This window comes from Leucoraja erinacea, chromosome 16 (genome assembly GCF_028641065.1).
Source record: "Leucoraja erinacea ecotype New England chromosome 16, Leri_hhj_1, whole genome shotgun sequence".
Lineage (NCBI taxonomy): Eukaryota > Metazoa > Chordata > Chondrichthyes > Rajiformes > Rajidae > Leucoraja > Leucoraja erinaceus.
Window position 1 is genome coordinate 37,682,107 of NC_073392.1, and position 19,838 is coordinate 37,701,944.

At 42.0% G+C, this 19,838-nt stretch overlaps 1 protein-coding gene across 2 annotated transcripts in view; it reads left to right on the forward strand.

Annotated features, from left to right (window-relative positions):
- The first annotated feature begins 1,350 nt into the window (after window positions 1-1,350).
- iqsec1b (IQ motif and Sec7 domain ArfGEF 1b) overlaps window positions 1,351-19,838 on the forward strand; it is a 434,251-nt gene continuing 415,763 nt past the window's right edge. For both annotated transcript variants that reach the window (XM_055648194.1, XM_055648198.1), the window contains exon 1: window positions 1,351-1,613. In XM_055648194.1, coding sequence (XP_055504169.1) covers window positions 1,351-1,613 — 263 coding nt within the window. The remainder of the gene's footprint in view (window positions 1,614-19,838) is intronic.

Genomic DNA, 19,838 nt, shown 5'->3' on the forward strand with positions numbered 1-19,838 from the left:
AGATTTACAAGGATGTTGCTGGGACTCGAGGGTCTGCGCTATAGGGAGAGGTTGAGTAGGCTGGAACTCTATTCCTTGGAGTGCAGGAGGATGAGGGGTGATCTTATTGAGGTATATAAAAACATGAGAAGAATAGATTGGGTAGATGCACAGTCTCTTGCCCAGAGTAGATGAATCGAGGAACAGAAGACATAGGTTTAAAGTGAAGGGGGAAAGATTTAATATGAATCCGAGGGGTAATTTTGGTGGGTGTATGGAACAAGCTGCCAGAGGAGGTAACTGAGGCAGGGACTATCCCAACCTTTAAGAACCAGTTAGACAGGTACATTGATAGGGCAGGTTTTGAGGGATATGGACCAAACTCGTGCAGTTAGAACTAGTGTAGCTGTGGGCAAGTTGGGCCGAAGGGCCTGTTTCCACACGGTGTCACTCTATGAATACGAGTCTGTATGTAACAACCGGCGATTTGTCTTATACGAGTCGGCATCTCCATCTCATGGTGGTCGTAAAGTTTCTCACCTCGGAGTCGGCGGATCCAGAGTTAAAATCCCAGTAGATTGAAGAGCACAAAATCTTCGCCCTCCTTTCGTTAAACTCCCGCGGGAACATTTGGGCAACGTGGGAATCTTTCCGGATACTCCCCTGGGGCTTTTCGTCTATGCTCTCCGATAGATGCAAGGCATCCCAAGACGTCTTCTTTTTTTTTTAAAACAGCTGTGCAGTTCTCCCGTGCCCCATCCAACATTCTCACCCAAACACAAAATCTGGTCACAGCACGTTGTTCTTTATGGGATCCCTCTGTGCATATTAAGTCAACGTGTGTCTAATGAAAGTGAACAGTAATTATTTTAAAACACTTTGCTGAAAATTCTGGTGCTGTGGTTTTTTTTTCATCATCCGATCATTGCTTTGACAAAAACAGTTACATTCTTCACTGCAATAGCATGATTTGGTGGGACTCACAGAGTTACTATTTTATGTTAAAGCTTTACTCCTTCCTCCAAATATTCTCTTTGCCATTATTTCTCTCTTTTTTTCCCCTCCTATAAAGAGGCGTTCAAAACGCACGATGTGAAATGATGCTGTGAATTGCCTTTTTAAGTCGAGTTCCCTCAATTAAGTACAGCTAGCTGGTGAAATCACGTCGGCTTGTACGTGTGATGAACATTGAGCTCAGCTGGACGGCATGCAGCGGTGGCCAAACCCCCAGCCACACGTTCACTCATTCACTCAGTGCAATACAAACAATGGCGGAAGGCAGCTAGAAAAAGGCGTTTTGTGTTTACCTCTGTATTAAGGAACGACTGTGATTCGTTTCCCCGCGGGCAAACGAACTTATGCACTGCATATATGTTCGCCATGGAAGGCGCAGCGGAGAACCCGAACCGAGCCGTGGAATACCTCAAAGAGCTGAATAAAATAATCGAGACTCAGCAAGAGTTGTTGGAAAACCAGAAGAAGCGCATCGAGGAGCTGGAGCAGCAAGTGGCCGAGCTGTGGAAGGAAAATGCTTCTCTCAAAGAGGAACACCAGCGGCATCTGGCCACTTGCCGTTTACAGAGCGCCAATTATACGCCTCTAGCATCAATTAAAGAGGACTTAAAACAAGAAAAGTAAGATTCGCTGATACTCCGTGCCGGTTTCTTTATCCAGTGTAATTACATTTGCCAAATGTAACCCGTTATTTTAAGATATGAACTGAATGTTGCCGGCGTGGTATTGTTGGAAGTTAAAATTCGAAATATAAATATTCTATATTATATGAATAACAAACATTGTTATCAACGTTAGGACTGGGCTTCCTTCAATATTCATAAGAATAGTAAGCATGAGGCAAACTAGATTATGTATGTTGAAGCGGATATAAAGTAAATACGCAGGGACGGAGTAAAATTTGCTGATTTAAGTTGAATAGGTACTGATTTAAATACTCCCTGGAAAATCAAGTCTCTGTCGAAACCTAAGCTCTTAACGATCTTTTATAATCGGATGATTTTAATGTATTTCCGATAATTTTTGTTTCAAGGATTCGAGTGATCATATGACTGATCATTGCTCTCACTTTATTGACATTAGGAAACGGCAACAGAAAGTGAAGCTACTGGGTTTTATTATACGTCTCCAGCTATTTATGTGGCAGTGGATTATAAATACAAATCCTTTTAATTAATATCGACTCAAATACTTTCTTGGATAAAAAGTGATTTTAAATCAAGGTTTTAAAAAAAATCGGAATTGCTTAAATCAATTACAAAATATAACTCAATTGCATAGTGTTTAAAAATAAACACTAGCCATTATTTTAGTTCTAAACTAAAGGAAGTAGTATTCTTTGATGTTCTTAGCTGCCCAAATCCTCGGTGGGAATGACTAAATAGAAGATAAGTATCCAGAAACGCAAACACCGATGTTTTGTGCTCCTGGTGTTTATGCATAAGGGCGTTGGATATTTATAGTTTACATATGGGACGAAATAACTCGACCGGTGTTATTTCTGTCAAAATTAGAAGACGTCGCCAATTAATGTGAAACATTTCAAAATATATAAAACATTTTGTTTAAGCGAGTGTATTGCGTGCTTTTCAGAATTAAAACAAAACATTGCTCCAGTGAAACTGGTATAATATTAGGTACCATCTGTGGCATCCCGGTATTTAGGACAGTATTCTGATAAATCGATTTAGTTAATCTCTAATCCGTGATATTTTTAGTAACTGAACTCGTGTAATAGTGGCCTTTACTTTTCCGCTACTTTAAAGCCTTCTCGTATTAAGGTGTAATTTACGTACACTCCTGCGATTTGCGTACTTTAGCAATTTAAATCATTCTTCATGAATGTGCTTGAATGAATGAAATAAGAAGGCGTATCTGGCTTTGTGATTACTCAAGATCAACTGCGGGATAATTTAGATTCTGCCGCTACTAGTTTCAACAAATCGCGGCTGTCATTTCTCGTGTCAGAATACTTCAAACAGGAAGTATCGTTCCTGTTTGACGGATAATGCATTACAAGCTGCAATTTCACAGTGACACCTTTCCTTTATTAACGTTTTGATATTTCTTAGATAAAGCGAGCCCGAGGATTTTTTTTTTCTGTTTCAGGAAAATTGTAACCGTAGTACAGTTATCCATCAAATATTAGCCAAGAACAGAAACGGTACCTGTACATTGCAAGCGTAAAGAAAACATCAAGCCATTGATACTGTAAGCGAGATCGATACATAACAGCGGGTGAAATGCCATTTAGCTGAAACGACCGCAGTTGAAGGGAGCTTTATATTGCAGTATGAATAGACATCAGCGCGTACATACTTCAAGTAGCCTTGATTTGAATTTCACAATGCATCTAATGGGACGTTCAATTTCAAAGAAAAGGAGAGTTCGACGTTAAGGTTGGCTTTATTCCCTTGGGCAGTCAAGGCTGGATGCCCCAGGACGTCAAAAGATTGATGATACTATACTGTGTAAGAAGGAACTGCAGATGCTGGTTTAAACCGAACACAGACACAAAAAGCTGGAGTTACAGCGGGACAGGCAGCATCTCTGGAGAGTAGGAATGGGTGACGTTTCGGGTCCAGACCCTTCTGAACCAGAGTGTACTATACTTGTGGTTTTGGATTGCAACACAACATTCTTGTGATTTATATAGATATGTAAATATAAATAACAAATCACAGGGATGTTGCGTTGCAATCCAAATATATATCGTTGGGATGTTTAAGAAGGCTTGAACGTGTGTATGTTGCTGCTTGTGGTGACTGTGATGGCATGGGGTGTAAATGCGCGGCTTGCTATAAGCTGCCTCTGTGCGGGCGGTGGGGCGGGAGAGTGCGGCAGCGCGCGTGCGCGGCGGCGGCGGCGGCGGCCAGCGCGAGCACCGGGGGCGCCATCTTTCCAACGGTCTCTTCAACTTGAAGGGAGAGAGAGGGAAAATATCTCTGACAGACAGGCGCCATTAACCCGTCTCTCTGGCTCTTCACACACTTGATTCACCAGGACAAACTCTTATGGTGGGTTAACTCCCCGAGTTGTATTAACATTTTAAAGGAGGGAGGTCTGAGGAAGGGTCTCGACCTGAAACGTCACCCATTCCTTCTCTCCAGAGATGCTGCCTGTCCCGCTGAGTTACTCCAGCATTGTGTGTCTTATCTTCGGTGTAAACCAGCATCTGCAGTTCCTTCTTACACATTTGGTCTGTCAAGTACAGTTTGGGTTGTGATAAACCGTCAGCCACCTAACATTGCTAACTACCTCCCCACCTCTCTCTCTCTCTGCAGATGCTGCTGGTCCAGTTGAATGTTTCCAGCATCTTGCATTCCTTTTTTTCCCCAACAGTAGTTTTTTTCCCCCCATTTGGATTGTGCCAATGGTACAGAAGTGAAATGCTGTAAATGTGAAATAAAAATACCAGAAATTTCGCAGCAGCATCAGTAGAGAGAGAAACTGGAGTTACTATGCTGACACTTAAATGAGTTGCGATGCTGACTCTTAAATTAGGTGGGAATGTTAAGGAAACTGGCATATCCTAAGGTTTGGAGAAAGGGAAGGTTGGGAGAATATTGGGAAGAACAAATGATACGTACAGTATGTGTTGGGGTTGAGATCCAGAGTGACTGACATTGGAATTGATGGAGGGGGTGAAGGTAGCTTGTTAACGGCAGCTGATCTGTCTGGTGAAAGTGTAACACAAGGGAATGCACAATCCATGCTGGAAGTGAGAAATACAGAACAACATCTGCTGGATATCTGAAAGAAAAGGAAGTGCAGGTCATGTGAAATTTGTGAAGAAACAAAACAATAGAATTGCAAAATAAATGCAGAAAATAGAGGTTGAAATGCAAACAAAAATGCAGGTGCTGAAAATACTGAAACAGAGCTGGAATGAATTGTGCCAATGTTTGCTTTGTTCTCGTAGCTGTGTTTTAAATGTCACGGCATAAGATTTATTTTTGATGATAGTATGTACCATTTGACCCAACAAGCTACTCATTCGTTTCTCAGTTCTTTAATGGTCTTTAAATGCATCCTAAGTATTACATTTACTGCCTGGACAGTCCTTTATACATTTTTCTTCATCTTAGATTATACGCAATGTGTTGTCTTTCTCCTCTGCTTGCCGTTACACATGTTTTAGCAGCAGGGAAATCATTTTGATATTAAGGATTCTATCCTTTTGAGTTAAAGGTATGAAACGGGCACATTTTGGTTGCACAATTTGAGGTTTTTTTTTAAGCACCTCAAACTCACTTAGGAATGAAGTGCTTGTGGAAAGATACTGGCTTTAGTTTAGTTGAGAGATACAGTGTGGAAACAGGCCCTTCGCCTGCTGAGCACACCAACCAGCGATCCCCTTAATTTACAATTTTTACCAAAGCCATTTAACCTACAAACTTGTACGTCTTTGGAGTGTGGGAGGAAGCTGGAGCACCTGGAGAAACCCCATGCGATCACAGGAAGAATGTACAAACTGTAAGACAGCACCTGTAGTTGGGATCAAACACAGGTCCCTGTGGCAATAAGGCTGCAACTCTACTGCCGCACCACTCTGTGCTGACAAACAAACTACCAGTGTATACTTAGTTATTACACTGGGCTTGGGGTCCAAGTCCATAACTCTCTGAAAGTTCGAACACAAGTAGATAGAATGACAAAGAAGGCATGTGCTATGCTTGCCTTCATAAGTCAAGGCATTGACTATAAGAGTCAGAAAGTCATGATGCCAGTTTTATGATTTTGGTTAGGCCGCATTTGGTGTATTGTGTGCAGTTCTGGTTGTCCCATTACAGGAAGGATGCGGAGGCTTTGGAAAGGGTGCAGAGGAGGTTCATCAGAATGACTCCTGGTTTATGGAGTATTAACTTTAGGAAGATGTTGGATAAACTAGGATTGTTTTCTCTGGAATGCTGGAGGTTGTGAGGAGACCTAATAGAAGTATACAAAATTAATAGAGGCAAGCTTAGGGTTGACAATCGGAACCCTTTTCAAGGATGGAAACAACAAATAATAGAGGGCTTTGCTTTAGGCTGAGAGGGGCATAGTTTAAAGTAGATGTCTGGGGCAACTTTTTTTACACAGAGAGTATTGTGTGTCTGGAACACGCTGCGGGGATCGGTGGTTGAGACGGATACTACAGTTACATTTAAGAGACTTTTGGATAGGCATATGGATATGCAGGGAATGAAGGGATATGGGTTATAGCAGGTAGATACAAGATTGTTGTGGCATCATCCGTGGCACAGACGTTGTGGGCCGAAGGGCCTGTTCTTGTGCTGCACTGTTCGATGTTCCATGTGGCCTGAAACATTCTAGTTTCCAGTCAGTGGTTCCATTGAGAACTGCCAGTGACATCATTCTGAGGGGACAGTTTTTAATTCCTCTACTTACATATTGAAACGCATCCAATTTATTCCCTTTACTGAAGCTATGACTTGTATGACCTCATTTATTTGAATTGGGTTAATGACTGATTATTTCCTGTTTGTTCTCTTTATGGTTTTATCTATTTATTAGTTGTTTTTTTTTCCAATTTTTCTCAGAATAATAGAGACATTTTAAAAGACAGAGCCAAATTAGATGTGCTAGAAGTGTAAAGATGAGTATGGGCAACAAGCTGCTCAATCAATTTTGAAATGGGTAGCAACTTCGGGAGCTCACACATACAAAGTCAAAGTGGTTATCCAAAAGTTGCTGTCAGTAATCTCCTGTCCTTTCGCAGTCGATATTGTTTCACCAACCATCTCCAGTGGAGGCAAAGGATATCGTTAAGCAGGCAAATGTAGGATATTAATTAACTTCCAAAATATTGCACATAAATGAATGAGGTAAATAGTTTTTAAAAGCATATTGAACCATTGTTATTATGCAGCAAACTTTATGGACTTATGACCATTGAATAAATATTCATAATACAATGTATTGTAATTAACATTTTAATATTTAGATATGTATTGAAATTTAATCCATGCTCTGTAAAACACTTATAAAATTGGCTTTTGACTTTGTGGTTGAGAATACCAGTGATTAAGACAGCTCACATCTACCATCATCTGTTATTCACGTGAATTGACACCTGACAAACTGGTATTGGAAAATAAGGTGCATTTGATAGTCTGCTGGTTCTTTTATAAGCAGCTTGCTCTATGAACAGGAAGTTACTTTAGTACCTTCTACAAATGTTAACTAAAACATATAATGTTTGGGCATTGAAAACATATAGGAACAGGGGCTGATTTTTCGGTCATTTTGAGTATGCTATGCTATTCAGTACAATCGTGACTGATCGTCTATCTCAATACCATATTCCTGCTTTCTTTCCATACTCACTGATGTCATTTGAATCTAGAAATTTGTTCAGGCAGTTCAGCTGTAACATAAGGTTTCTCATTGTCTTATAGAAAATCACATTGTAAAGGCAATGTGTCTATTGGGTCCTTATACCTTTAAACCTTTCCTATGCATGTTCCTGCCAAAATGTAATTTTAAATGTTGTTATTGCAACTGCCATACCAACTTCCTCTGGCAGCACATTCCAAATACCCACCACCCTTTGTGTGGGAGTGTTGCCACTCGGGTTCCTATTAAATCTTTCCACTTTCAACTTAAACTTATGCCATCTAGTTCTAGAATTTCTATCCCTCGGGAAAAAGTCTTTGTGCATTCACCCTATTTATTCCCCATATAATTTTATACAGCTCGAAGACACCCCTCTGCCTCCTGCATCAAATAAATAAAGTCCTAGTCGGCCCCATCTCTCCCTTTAGTTCAATCTTTTGAGTCCCATTATATCTTGTAAATCTTCTCTACATGCTTTTCAGCTTAATGACATATTTCCTCTTGCATCATGACAAAAACTGAACACATTAAGCCAAGTGCGGTCTCACCAGCATCTTGTACCACTGTTACACAATGCCCCAACTTCTATACTCGATTCTCTAATTGATGAAGACCAGTGTGCCTAAAGCTTTTTTCACCTTCCTATCTATCTGCAACTATATATTCCTAAATCCTCTGCTCTACCACACTCCCCAGTGCACCACCTTTCAGTATGAAGGTCTTCCCTGGTTTGACTTCCTAAAATGCAATACCTCACACTTTAAAACTCCATTTGCTGTTCATTGGCCAACTTGCCTAACTGATCAAGATCTCACTGCAATTTGTGATAACCATCTTCACAGTCTACAATACCACCTATTCTATTGTCATCTGCTATCATGCGTTGTACATTCTCATCCAAATCTTTGGTATACATGACAAACAGCAGTGGGCCCAGCACTGATCCCTGAGGCACACCACTGGTCACAGGCCTTCAGTTTGAAGAACGACCTTCCACCACCACTCTTCCTCCTATCATTAAGCCAATTCTATATCCAGTTAGCTTACCCTCCCTCGATCCCACACGATCTAACCTTCCAGCGCACCTTACCATGCAGGACCCTTATCCACAATTTTGTTGAAGTCCATATATGCTATATTCACAGCCTTGCCCTTGTCAATCTTCTAGGTTATTTCTTCCAAATCTCAAATCAAATTCTTGAGTCATGATCCACCTCACACAAAGCTATGCATGGAAGATTGTGGGGCAATCCCCGTCTCTTCAAATGCATGTACACCTTATCCCACAGAATCCTCTCCAGTAACTTTCCTTTGACAAATGTTGGACTTACTAGCCAATAGTTCCCAGTTTTTTCTGCAGTCCTTAAATAGAGGCACAACATTAGCCACCCTCTAGTCTTGTGGTACCTCATCCCTGTCCAATGATGATTTGTACATCGCGGCCATGGTTCATACAATTTCTACTCCAGATTTTCAGAGTTCCTGAATATACCTGACTAGGACAGATATCTATCTTTGTATGTTTTAGTTCATTTTATCATTAAGTTATTTGATTTAGTACCATTCGAGATTAATACCTTTTTGATAGATGAGCCTATTGGTTGGGTATAACTTCACTGCAATTATTGAAGGTTGGGTTAAGGCACAACAACAGAATAAATTCCTCCCTTTCATATTGATTTGCAGTTACTTATGGAATGTTTAAGAGATTATCACAGCTACTAGCTTTCCACAATTTTATATTAGCGACTTGGATGTTACAAAACTGGAAGGAAAAGTGAGCTACGAGATCAAAAAGTGACGTATGTAACTTGGAAGAATGGACAAAAAGGGAGCAAGTGATAAAATGTTAATTATATAATGAATAGATAAAAACAGTATTAAATGTTGATTAATATTATTAAATACTAGAATAAGTACACGGGAGGCCTGGTTCCCCCACCCCTCCCCCCCAAAGCAACCCGTTCCCCAACTCAATATTCCACCACTCACCCGTTCACCCAACGCAACCCATTCCCCCAACACAATATTCCACCACTCACGCCTATCCTCACTCCCCCCCCCGATCAATCAGCGTGGCGATGGTGACTGACGGGAGAGGAGAACAATCTGTGTGGCGGCGACAGACAGCAATCTGCGCATACCCGGCTTTTACGATTTATAAACCTTAATAACCTTTACGATATACTATAGATCGGAACAAAACTTGTTGCACTTGCAGCACGGGAGAACGGTGAGTAAGCTGACGTTATATCGTAGAGCTATCGTGTACCGTTTATGTGCAAATAGAAAAACCACGCAAACTGGAAGAGCACAAGATCAGAGTTTTAGTTATGTACAGAAGATAGATAGATAGATTGGCGCATGAGGTAATCTTGGTGGGCTAGCTCATGGGACTCGAAGCAAACGTGAACATAGAATAAGCAAAAAAGAAAGGCATATGTGTCTTTTTACAATACTGGAGAGATTTTGAGGAACAAGATTATCTCAGTTTTTTACCAATACACTGTTCTTAACAAAAGTATCACCTATCATGTGAAACCTTATAAATAACAGATATAAATTAGACAACTTCAAGACCGAAGGTAAAAAACTTTGTTCATGACACAAATTTTCATCGTTTTACCACCAATTTGGACACAAAAATGTGATATTAAAAACTTTGCCACATTTAGTCATGAATATTTAATTCATAAGTAAACTTCATATGGCCCCTCATAAATATACGTTTTGATAATAATCTAGGGAAATATCTTCATCAATACCAGGAGAAAAATAAAGTAACATAAAGATAATACAGTACAGTAAAGATCCCGTAACGGTCATTGTGCATAGTGTCCATTGTCACAACGACCGTTATCGGGGTCGGTACCTCCGTAAGTTAAATCACGGAGGCTCCAAACCTCGAATGCTTTTCAAAAACCCAACAAGGTTTCCGATGCTAGTAGCAATTTTTGGGTGAGTTAATTATTTTTAATGAGCGAATCTTCAATTTGGCAACGCACTGTCTCTTGTTTACCTTTCGTACGGACCAAGTCGCTAACTTCATTCCTTCGTGTCAATTTCGGAAAGCTTCGCAACGACTGTTACAGAGACATTTTACTTACTAAAAAATCAGCCCAAATCAAATGTTCTGACGAATCATCGGCCATCAATATAGCTCAAATCCATAAGCTAATGTACCGTTTAGATCACATAGATGAAAATGTTTGGTTTTCGTTAATAATGTAACATTCGTTTTCTGGGACACAAAACCTTTTAGTGTCCACCGCAACGTACGTTTGTGTGTATGATGTGTAACGCGTGTTGCGATATCTACTCAGATGGATGCAGTACTCTACTATATGATCAGGTGAATGAAGTGGTGCTTGCAATTTTCTTGGTCCATGGGGTATTCATAAACATTAGAAAGGAATAAGAAATACATGCACTTACTGTGCCAACCGTTACACAAAATGTATTTGTGTATTCTGATGCCATTTTCGGAAACTTGCCATCAATATGCTATCTTATATTTTTTTTGTTGATGCAATGTTAGTCATGAACCCAATAAAGTGCCTGTCAACTTTTTTGAAGGAATTTGAAATGTGACCCCCTTTGTCACATTTTTGTTTTGTAAAAAGTATTGTAAGAGTATTGTAAAAAGACACAAATTATACTTTGGCCATTGCAGAATTATTGGAATATAATATAAGATTGTGCAAAACATTGATTACTCATCTGGAGTATTGAGTTTGGACATAGTCATCATAACCAACAAAGGATATGCTCAGGAGTGAGTGTATATTAGATTCATTAGAATGGTTCCTGCGAAGAAAGGCTTCTCATAAAGGAAGATTAAACTTGGCCTCTGCACTCTGACATTCAGAAGAGAGGTAATCTTGAAATGGTTCTCATTTTAGTAAAGTGGTTGCAAGGGGACTCCTTCCTCTAGCTGGATAGTCAAGAACTACAGGCTAAAGAGACAGCTAATTGGGGCTGAGATGAGGACCAATTTCTTCCTGCCTAAGGTTGTATATCCGAAGGCAATGAATGCTCAGTTGTTGAGTTATTTCTGTACAAGGGGAATTAGACATGTGACAGCGGCCCCTCTCGGATGCCGCTCTAATCCCCCTCTCTGGCAGACAGGCCGGGAGAGGCCAAACCTCAGTGTTATTGAGCTGAGGCTACAGCTAAATGACGGCTGTGTCCAATTAGCTGATATTAGACTGGCCCACTTGAACCTCGCTGGCCTACTATAAACCCAAGTTGGTGTATTGTTAATCATTGCTGATTAAACCTGAGAAAGCTATGAAAACAATGAATAAGCAGAAGAGAGTAAACAAAACTATCCTGAAACTAATTTGCAAAATTTTGAAATAAATGTGGGAACTTTTCAGCTGCTCAATGCGGAGGACATAAACATTGATCCAATATTACAATTAAGGAACTTACAAGTTATCAAATACTTGGAGGTACTGAGACTTCAGACACTGCAATCTGTAGCAAAAAATGACAGTTGCTGGAGGAACCAGCGGAGTTCCTCCAGCAGCTCTTCTATTTTATGCTTTTAATCAATGCACTCCTTGTTTTCTTGTTATGCATACTTCCAATAATTTATCCCTTTAGGATTAGCTTTCCTAATTTTGTTTAATTGCCCATCTAGTCTTCTCTGTTTACCCAATGCCATACTCGAGATATCCTGATATTAGTCCTAGTTGGTTTTGTTACATCTGCAAATGTATATTGTTTGGTGCTTGAATTGGTTTGTTCAAAATTTGACAACTATTTTGAACCATGAACCTGATTTAAGATCTGTTTTAAGATTTGATCATTTTTAAATCGTCATTGGTGCATAATTCTAGTTTGTAAGCAGCTGTTATGGTAAGAACTTAGTTTCTCAAGTGACGACGAAGCAGTAAAGAGGAGGAGTGCCACTGCTTAAAAAAAAAAATCCTTTTCTGGCAGACATGACCCTGAGAATCAAATAAAAAGAAGATTGCCTCTAACAGAGTGGCCATTGTGATAGTGGTTGTGTTTTGGTTCCAAGTGCTGAGTTTGAGTAATAGGTATTGAGGCTTTAAAGGTCTCATGGATGAGCAGTGATAAACCACGGTCTTTTTACTTTTCTTCATTTGCCTTGTCGTCAAGATGGCAGGGTGGGCAGTCATGTGCTTCTCCTGTTGGATGTGGGAGATTGAAGAAACTTTCGCAATGGGAAATGTGTGCAGCTGCTGCTCATGACCGACCTCAGTGGCTAGAGCTGCAGTTGGACTCATCTGTGATAATGAGAGCATCATCAATGGGAGTTTCAATGAGCTGGTCACACTTAAGGTGCAGGAGACATGTAGTTAGGTGACCACCAAGAAAAGCTGAGTAACAGGGGTTGAGTGCAGGATTCTGCAGGAAGTTCCTTCAATAAAGTGTACACCATTTTGGATACTGTTTGGAGTGCCAGGGGAATGGCCTTTGGGAGGAGAGCAAAAGCAGCACCCAGGTCTCTGGCGCAAAGAATAGAGACAGGGATAGCTACAGTGATAGGAGACTCGTTAGACAGACAAGAAGTTCTGTGACTGAAAACAAGATATTAGGATGATATATTGCTTCCTGGGTACCAGGGTCAAAAATGTAAGTGTGAAGTTGCAGAAAATTCTCAGGTCTTGCAGAATGAATATCGAGAGATTTTTAAAAAACAGCACCTAAAGGGTTGAAATCTCTGGATTAATTTTGATGCCATATTCTACTGAGAATATGAATAGGAGGTTGGGGAAAATGTATGCGTGGTTGAGGACCTGGTCTATAGTCGAATGTTTTAGATGTCATATGAACCAACAAATAAATTCTTACTTGCTGCAGCTTAACAGGTCCATAAACACACGGGTATTTAATAATTGCAATGCAATAAATTCATAACTTAATAATAGGTAACTGTTATTTAACAGTTTAACATTTTAAAAGGTGAATAAGTAATGGAGCTGTCCCACTTAGGCGATTTTTCAGGCGGTGGTCAAGTTGCCGGCAGTGGCCTGAAAAATTGGCAACTGGAACAACGACTCTCAGAATGGAACACACACACACACACTCCTTCACCATCCCGTTATGCAGGCGGGGGACAAGGCAAGCAGGGGAGCGCTGTCTGAGTGAAATTTACAATAAACAGGAAGGTTGGTGCTGCAATTAAGGCGGCAAAGCACACTGTACGGTAAGTCTTTTTTAGAGGTGGGGAGAAGGAGTGGAGACAACTTTTAAGAAGCAGGAGATGTGAAGCTCGGCGGACATTAACATTACCGGTCGGTTACCCTTGGTTCTGAAATCTACTGCTTATGTTTTTTTTCCCAATGAGCCAATGAAATTCACTGGTCAGCATCGGCTACAACCTACGAGAACCTTCGACCTCCTGGCAACCTACTAGGACCTCCTGGCGACCCACCTATGGCAGAGGAATTCTTCCTACTCTCCATGGCGGCTTCATTCTGGTCGCCGCTAATTTTTCAACATGTTGCAAAATTTGCGGCGACTATAATGAGGCTGTGACGAGTTCCCAGAATGCGGAAACTACTCACGACCATGAAGGCGACTGCCCGGCAACCACCCGCGAACATGTGGCAACCATGTGGCGATTGCGTAGTCTCCTGCAGTCGCCTAAAAAGTCGCTTAAGTGAGACAGGCCCATTACTATCCAAACTGTTTTATAAAGGCATCAATAATAAAAGTGCCCAAGAAGAATAAGTAGATGTGCGTCAATAATTCCCAACTGGTGACAGTAATGTCTATGGTGATGAAGTGCTTTGAAAGGTTGGTTATGACACATATCAACTCCTTCCTAAGCAAAGACTTTGACACTACAATGTGTCCACCAGTACTTTAGATCAACAGTAGATATTGCCTTGCTAACTCTTTACTGTGCACTGGTCAACTTGGGCAAAAAAGACACCGACGTTTGGCTGTTGTTCATGGGCTAGAGCTTGACGTTCAACACCATCCCCTTCAAACTTGTCATCATGCTGGGGAAACTAGATCTCTGCTCAGCCCAATGCAACTGGATCCTCGACTTCCTCATTGGCAAACCACAGTCAATACAAATTGGCAACACCACTTCATCCGTGATAGCCATCAGCATAAGTGCTGCTCAAGGCTGTGTGCTCAGTACCCTGCTCTACTCGCACAACGCCCATGACTACGTAGCCAGACACAGTTCTATTATTGTCTTTAAAATTTGCCCATGATACCGCTGTCGTAGGGTGAGTAGCGGGTAATGATGAGTCGGAGCACAGAAGGAGAACAGAACAGCAATCTTGCTTTCAACGTCAGCAAGATCAAGGAACTGATTGTCACAAATCTTTTTTCCCTTTTCATAATCGACAATGTTACTGGGTCTGGAGAGTTTGCGTTATGAAGTGCATGGATGAGCAGGATAGTGACAATTTCAAAGAAGCATCAGTAAGTTGGCTGATTGCCTTATGTAGATGAACTTTGCAGCTACATTATGTGAATTGAAAAGAACAATTATTTTAGATGGTGGATACATTAATGTGGATGTAGTCAAGGTTATTGTGTTGGAGTTGCATTTAATCAAAGTATATGAATATTCTATCAATCTGACCAATTTTGTTAGATAATGGAAAGAATAGGGAAATTGGGAGGTGAGTCTATAATTGTAGAATAGCTGGCAATCATTGTAGAATATACCTGTTGTTTTGATGGTGTTATGTGGCTGGTTCGGTTAAATTTCTGCTCCATGGTGATCACCACTAGAATATAGTTGGGGGATTTGATTCAATTGTCATTACATCTTGTGAGTATGTGGTTAAACATGTTGGAGATGGCCATTACCTGACACTTGTAGCTTGATGTTCCATGCCACTTTATCAGACTATGATATAGGAGGCTATTTGACTCTATAATATCTATAATAGCTGATATTAACTAAGCCTATGCCAGCTAATGTTGTACAGAGCTTTCTTTTGTATATTTGTTTAGAAATCTGGTTGTTGTTGGCAAAGTCAGCCTTTATTGCCCAGCTTTAATTGCGACTGAGAAGGTACTGGTGAGCAGCCACCTTGACTGCTGCCATTGTTATGGTATGGATACACTAACAGTGCTGATGGGTCCCGATTCCAGGTTTTGAATATATGCAATGATATATTTCTGTCAATATGGTGTGCAACTTGGAAGAGAACCTGCAGGTGGTTGTGGCCTTTAACCTTGTCTTTCTCAGCAGATAAACTGCAATGCATTTTTGTAAATTGTGTACTGCAGCCACTGTGCACTGGTGATGGAGAAAATTAATGTTTAGGGTTTGGATAGAGTTAAGAGATAAAGTTAAGCAAGCTACTTTGTCCTGGATGGTGTTCAGATGCTTCAGATTTTGGCACTGCTATCATCTAGGCAAGTGGAGAGTATTGCATCCCAATATGATGGTAGGAGGTCTTGATGTCAGGCAGTACATTGTTCATTGCTGATACCCAGCCCCTGATCTGCTCTTGTAGTAACTGTATTTGACTGGCTGGTCTGGAGTGTTTTCTGGCCAGTGGTGATCCCCGAATCCCTTATATGACTGCATCCACACAGCTGCTTGGATTCTACCATTTTAGTTGATTATTTCCACCACATTAGGTTAGTTTAGTTTCGAGAGAGAGAGCTCGGAAACTGGCCCTTTTAGGCCCCTTCCGCCCGACTAGCGATCCCCGCACACTAACACTATCCTACACACACTAGGGACAATTTACAATTTTACCAACTAACCTACAAATCTATGTCTTTGGAGTGTTGGAGAAAACCGGAGCTCCCAGAGAAAACCTACGCAGGTCACGGGGAGAGCGTACAGCACCCTTAGTCAGGATCGAAGCCTGGTCTCTAGTGCTGTAAGGCAGCAACTCTACTGCTGCACCACCGTGCTGCCGTAACTTTTATGCCATGAATGCACATTGGCCTTCATCAGTCAGGGTATTGAGTATAGAAATTGGGATGTTATGTTACATAGAAACATAGAAAATAGGTGCACGAGTAGGCCATTCGGCCCTTCAAGCCTGCACTGCCATTCAATATCATGGCTAATCATCCAACTCGGTATCCTGTACCTGCCTTCTCTCCATACCCCCTGATCCCTTTAGCCACAAGGGCCACATCTAACTCCCTCTTAAATATAGCCAATGAACTGGCCTCAACTACCTTCTGTGGCAGAGAGTTCCAGAGATTCACCACTCTCTGTGTGAAAAATGTTTTTCACATCTCGGTCCTAAAGGATTTCCCCTTTAACTTAAACCGTGACCCTTTGTCCTGGACTTCCCCAACATCGGGAACATTCTTCCAGTATCTAGCCTGTCCAACCCTTTACAATTGTGTACAAGACGTTGGTGAGGCCACATTTGGAATGTCATGTTCAGTTTGCACATCTGGAGGGATATCATTGAGCTGGAAAGAATGCAGTGAAAATTTACGCGATGTTGTCTGGACTCTGGCCTGAGTTACAGAGATGGATTGGACAAGCTTGGACTTTTCCTTGAAATGCAGGAGGCAGAAGGGGTGATCTTGCAGAGGCGTATAAAATCATGAGGGGAATAGACAGGGTGAATGCAAGGTGTCTTCTACCCAGTGTATGGGAATCAAGAACCAGAGGACATTGGTTTAAGGTGAGGGGAAATATTTAATAGGAACCTGAGAAGCAACATTTTCACACAGAAGGTGGTGGGAATGAGCTACCAAAGTAGGTGGTTGAGGCAGGTACAATAACAACATCTAAAAGACACATGGACAGGTTCATAGATAGGTCCAATCCATATGGACCAAATGCAGGCAAATGGGATTAGTATAAATGGGGGACTGAGGTCGGCATGAAAGAGCTGGGCTGCAGCCCTTTTTTCGTGCTGTATGGCTCTATGAATGTGATGAGGAGTTGCAGATACTGGTTTATATCAAAGATGGACACAAATGATGGAATAACTCGGTGGGTTAGGCAGCATCTCAGGAGCATAATGGATAGGTTACGTTTTGGGCCAGGACCATTATTCAGACCTTCAGAAGTCTGAACAAGGGTCCCGACCTGAAACATCACCTATCAATTTTCCCTGGAGATGCTGCATGATCCGTTGAGTTATTCCAGCTTTTTGTGTCTATCTTCAGTTTAAACCGGCATCTACAGTTCCATCTTTCACAATAAACCAGTGCATGTGGCTCGGGGCAGTGCCCTAGGCCCAACCATCCTCATCAGCTTTGGTGACCTTCCTTCCATCACAAGATCAGAAGCAGAGTTACAAAACAAAATCTGATGTAGGAACTCAGCGGGTGCAGCAGCACCAGGACTGATGTGGGATTTCAAAATGTTGACAATTCTTTCCTCCACAATCAAATGCTTCTCAACCCACCAAGTTCCTCCAAATTCCATCACCCGCATTAAATCACACATTAATTCATTTATGTCCCTAATTCATTAATGATTGCATTGCTCCAATTTGATTCATAACACTGCATCAAATCATGCAGCACAGGTCTGCATCCAGACCCTTCTTCAGACCGATTAGGAATAAGGGAAACGGGAGGTACAGTCGGTGATGGGAGAGATAAAGAGCAATAAATGAAAGATATGCAAAAGGGTAAAGGAAAAGGCCATTGTAAAATGAGAAACTAGTGCAACTTGGCTGGGGAGGGATAGAAAGAGAGGGAATGCCGGGGCTACCTGAGGAGAAATAAATTAATATTCGTACCACTGGGGCCCAAGTGAAATATGAGATGCTGTTCCTCCAATTTGCATTTAGCCTCACTGACAATGGAGGTGACAGAGGACAGAAAGGTCTGTGCAGGAATGGGAAGGAGAATTAAAGGGTCCAGTAACCGAGAGACCAGGTTGGTTCATGCGGGCTGAGTGAAGGTGTTCCGTGAAAAGATCGCCCAGTCTGTGTTTGGTCTCGCCTATGTATAAGAGTTCACATCTTGAACAACGGATACAGTAGATGAGATTAGAGGAGGTGCAAGTGAACCTATGCCTAACCTGAAGACTGTCTGGGTCCCTGAACAGTGTCAAGGGAGGAGGTATAGCGACAGGTGTTGCATCTTCTGTGGTTGCAGGAGAAAGTACCCGAGGAGTGGGTGGTTTGGGTGGGAAGGGATGAGTTAACTAGGGAGTTGTGGAGGGAACGGTCTTTGCGGAAGTTGGAAAAGGATGGAGATGGGAAAATGTGGCGAGTGGTGGGATCCCGTTGGAGGTGGTGGAAATTTCAGAGGACTAGGGGGACTCTGTCTCTGTTGCGACTAGGAGGACGGAAGCAAGGGGAGAGCTGCGGAGTACCGATGAGACATGAGTGAGGGCCTCATCTATGATGAGTGAGGGGAACCCCCTTTCCCTAAAGAATGAGGACATCTTGGATGGTCTCATATGGAACACCTCATCTTGGGTCCAGATGCGACGTAGATGGAGGAATTGGGAGTAGGGGATAGTCTTTACAAGAGGCAGGGTGGGAAGAAGTGTAGTCGAGATAGATGTGGGAGCCAGTGGGTTTGTAATATATGTCAGCCAATAGTCTATTTTTTGTGATGGAGACTGAGATCAAGAAAGGGGAGGGAGGTGTTGGAGATGGTCCAAGTAAATTTGAGTGCAGGATGAAAATTGGTGAAGTTGATGAAGTCCATGAGTTCTGCATGAGTGCAGGAGATAGCACCGTTGCAGTCATCAATGTAACGGAGATAGAGTTTGGGAATAGGGCCAGTGTACGATTGGAACAGGCATTGTTCAACGTAGCCTACAAAGAGTCAGGCATATCTGGGGCCCATGCGGGCCTTGGAGGAAGTGGGGGGTCAAAAGAGAAGTTGTTGAGGGTGAGGACCAGCTCCGCGAGGCGGAGTAGAGTGGTAGTAGAGGGAAATTGGATGGTTCTGCGGTCAAGAAAGAAACTGAGGGCTTTAAGGCATTTCTGGTGGAAGATGGAGGTGTCGAGTGACTGAAGGTCCACAGTAAAGATGAGGGTGTGGGGGCTTGAAAAGTGGAAGTCATTAAAGAGACGAAGGGCATGTGAGGTATCTTGGACATAGGTCGGGAGAGATTGTTGTCACATGGACAGAGAAACAGTAAAAACTTTATATTGTGTGCAATCCAACCAACTCAGCATAAATGAATACATCAGTTAATGCAAAAGAGAAAGAAAGAGTGCAGTTTATATTGCTATAGCCACAGAGAAAGTGCAGTCTCTGAGATCTGCAGTGAGGTAAATTGGGAATGCAGTAAACCCTTGTTATTAAGAATATCTTTACAACGGTTATTGCGGATGGACCTACTGGCCTTCACCTCCAGGCCAGGCTGCTGACACTTCCTCCCCGACTGCTTCCAAACTGCGATGTCAATGCAATCCCAGTCCACATTACCTACCCGGCAGCTTCCTGGCCGCCGTCGCTATCTCCGGCCTCTTCCCAGCCGGACCTACCGGCCTTTACCACCAGGCCAGGCCGCCGACGCCAGCCTGCACCGCCTTCCCGGCTGCTTCCAGGCGGGACCTACATACGCCAATGCTGGCCCACCACTGACCGTCATCTGCATA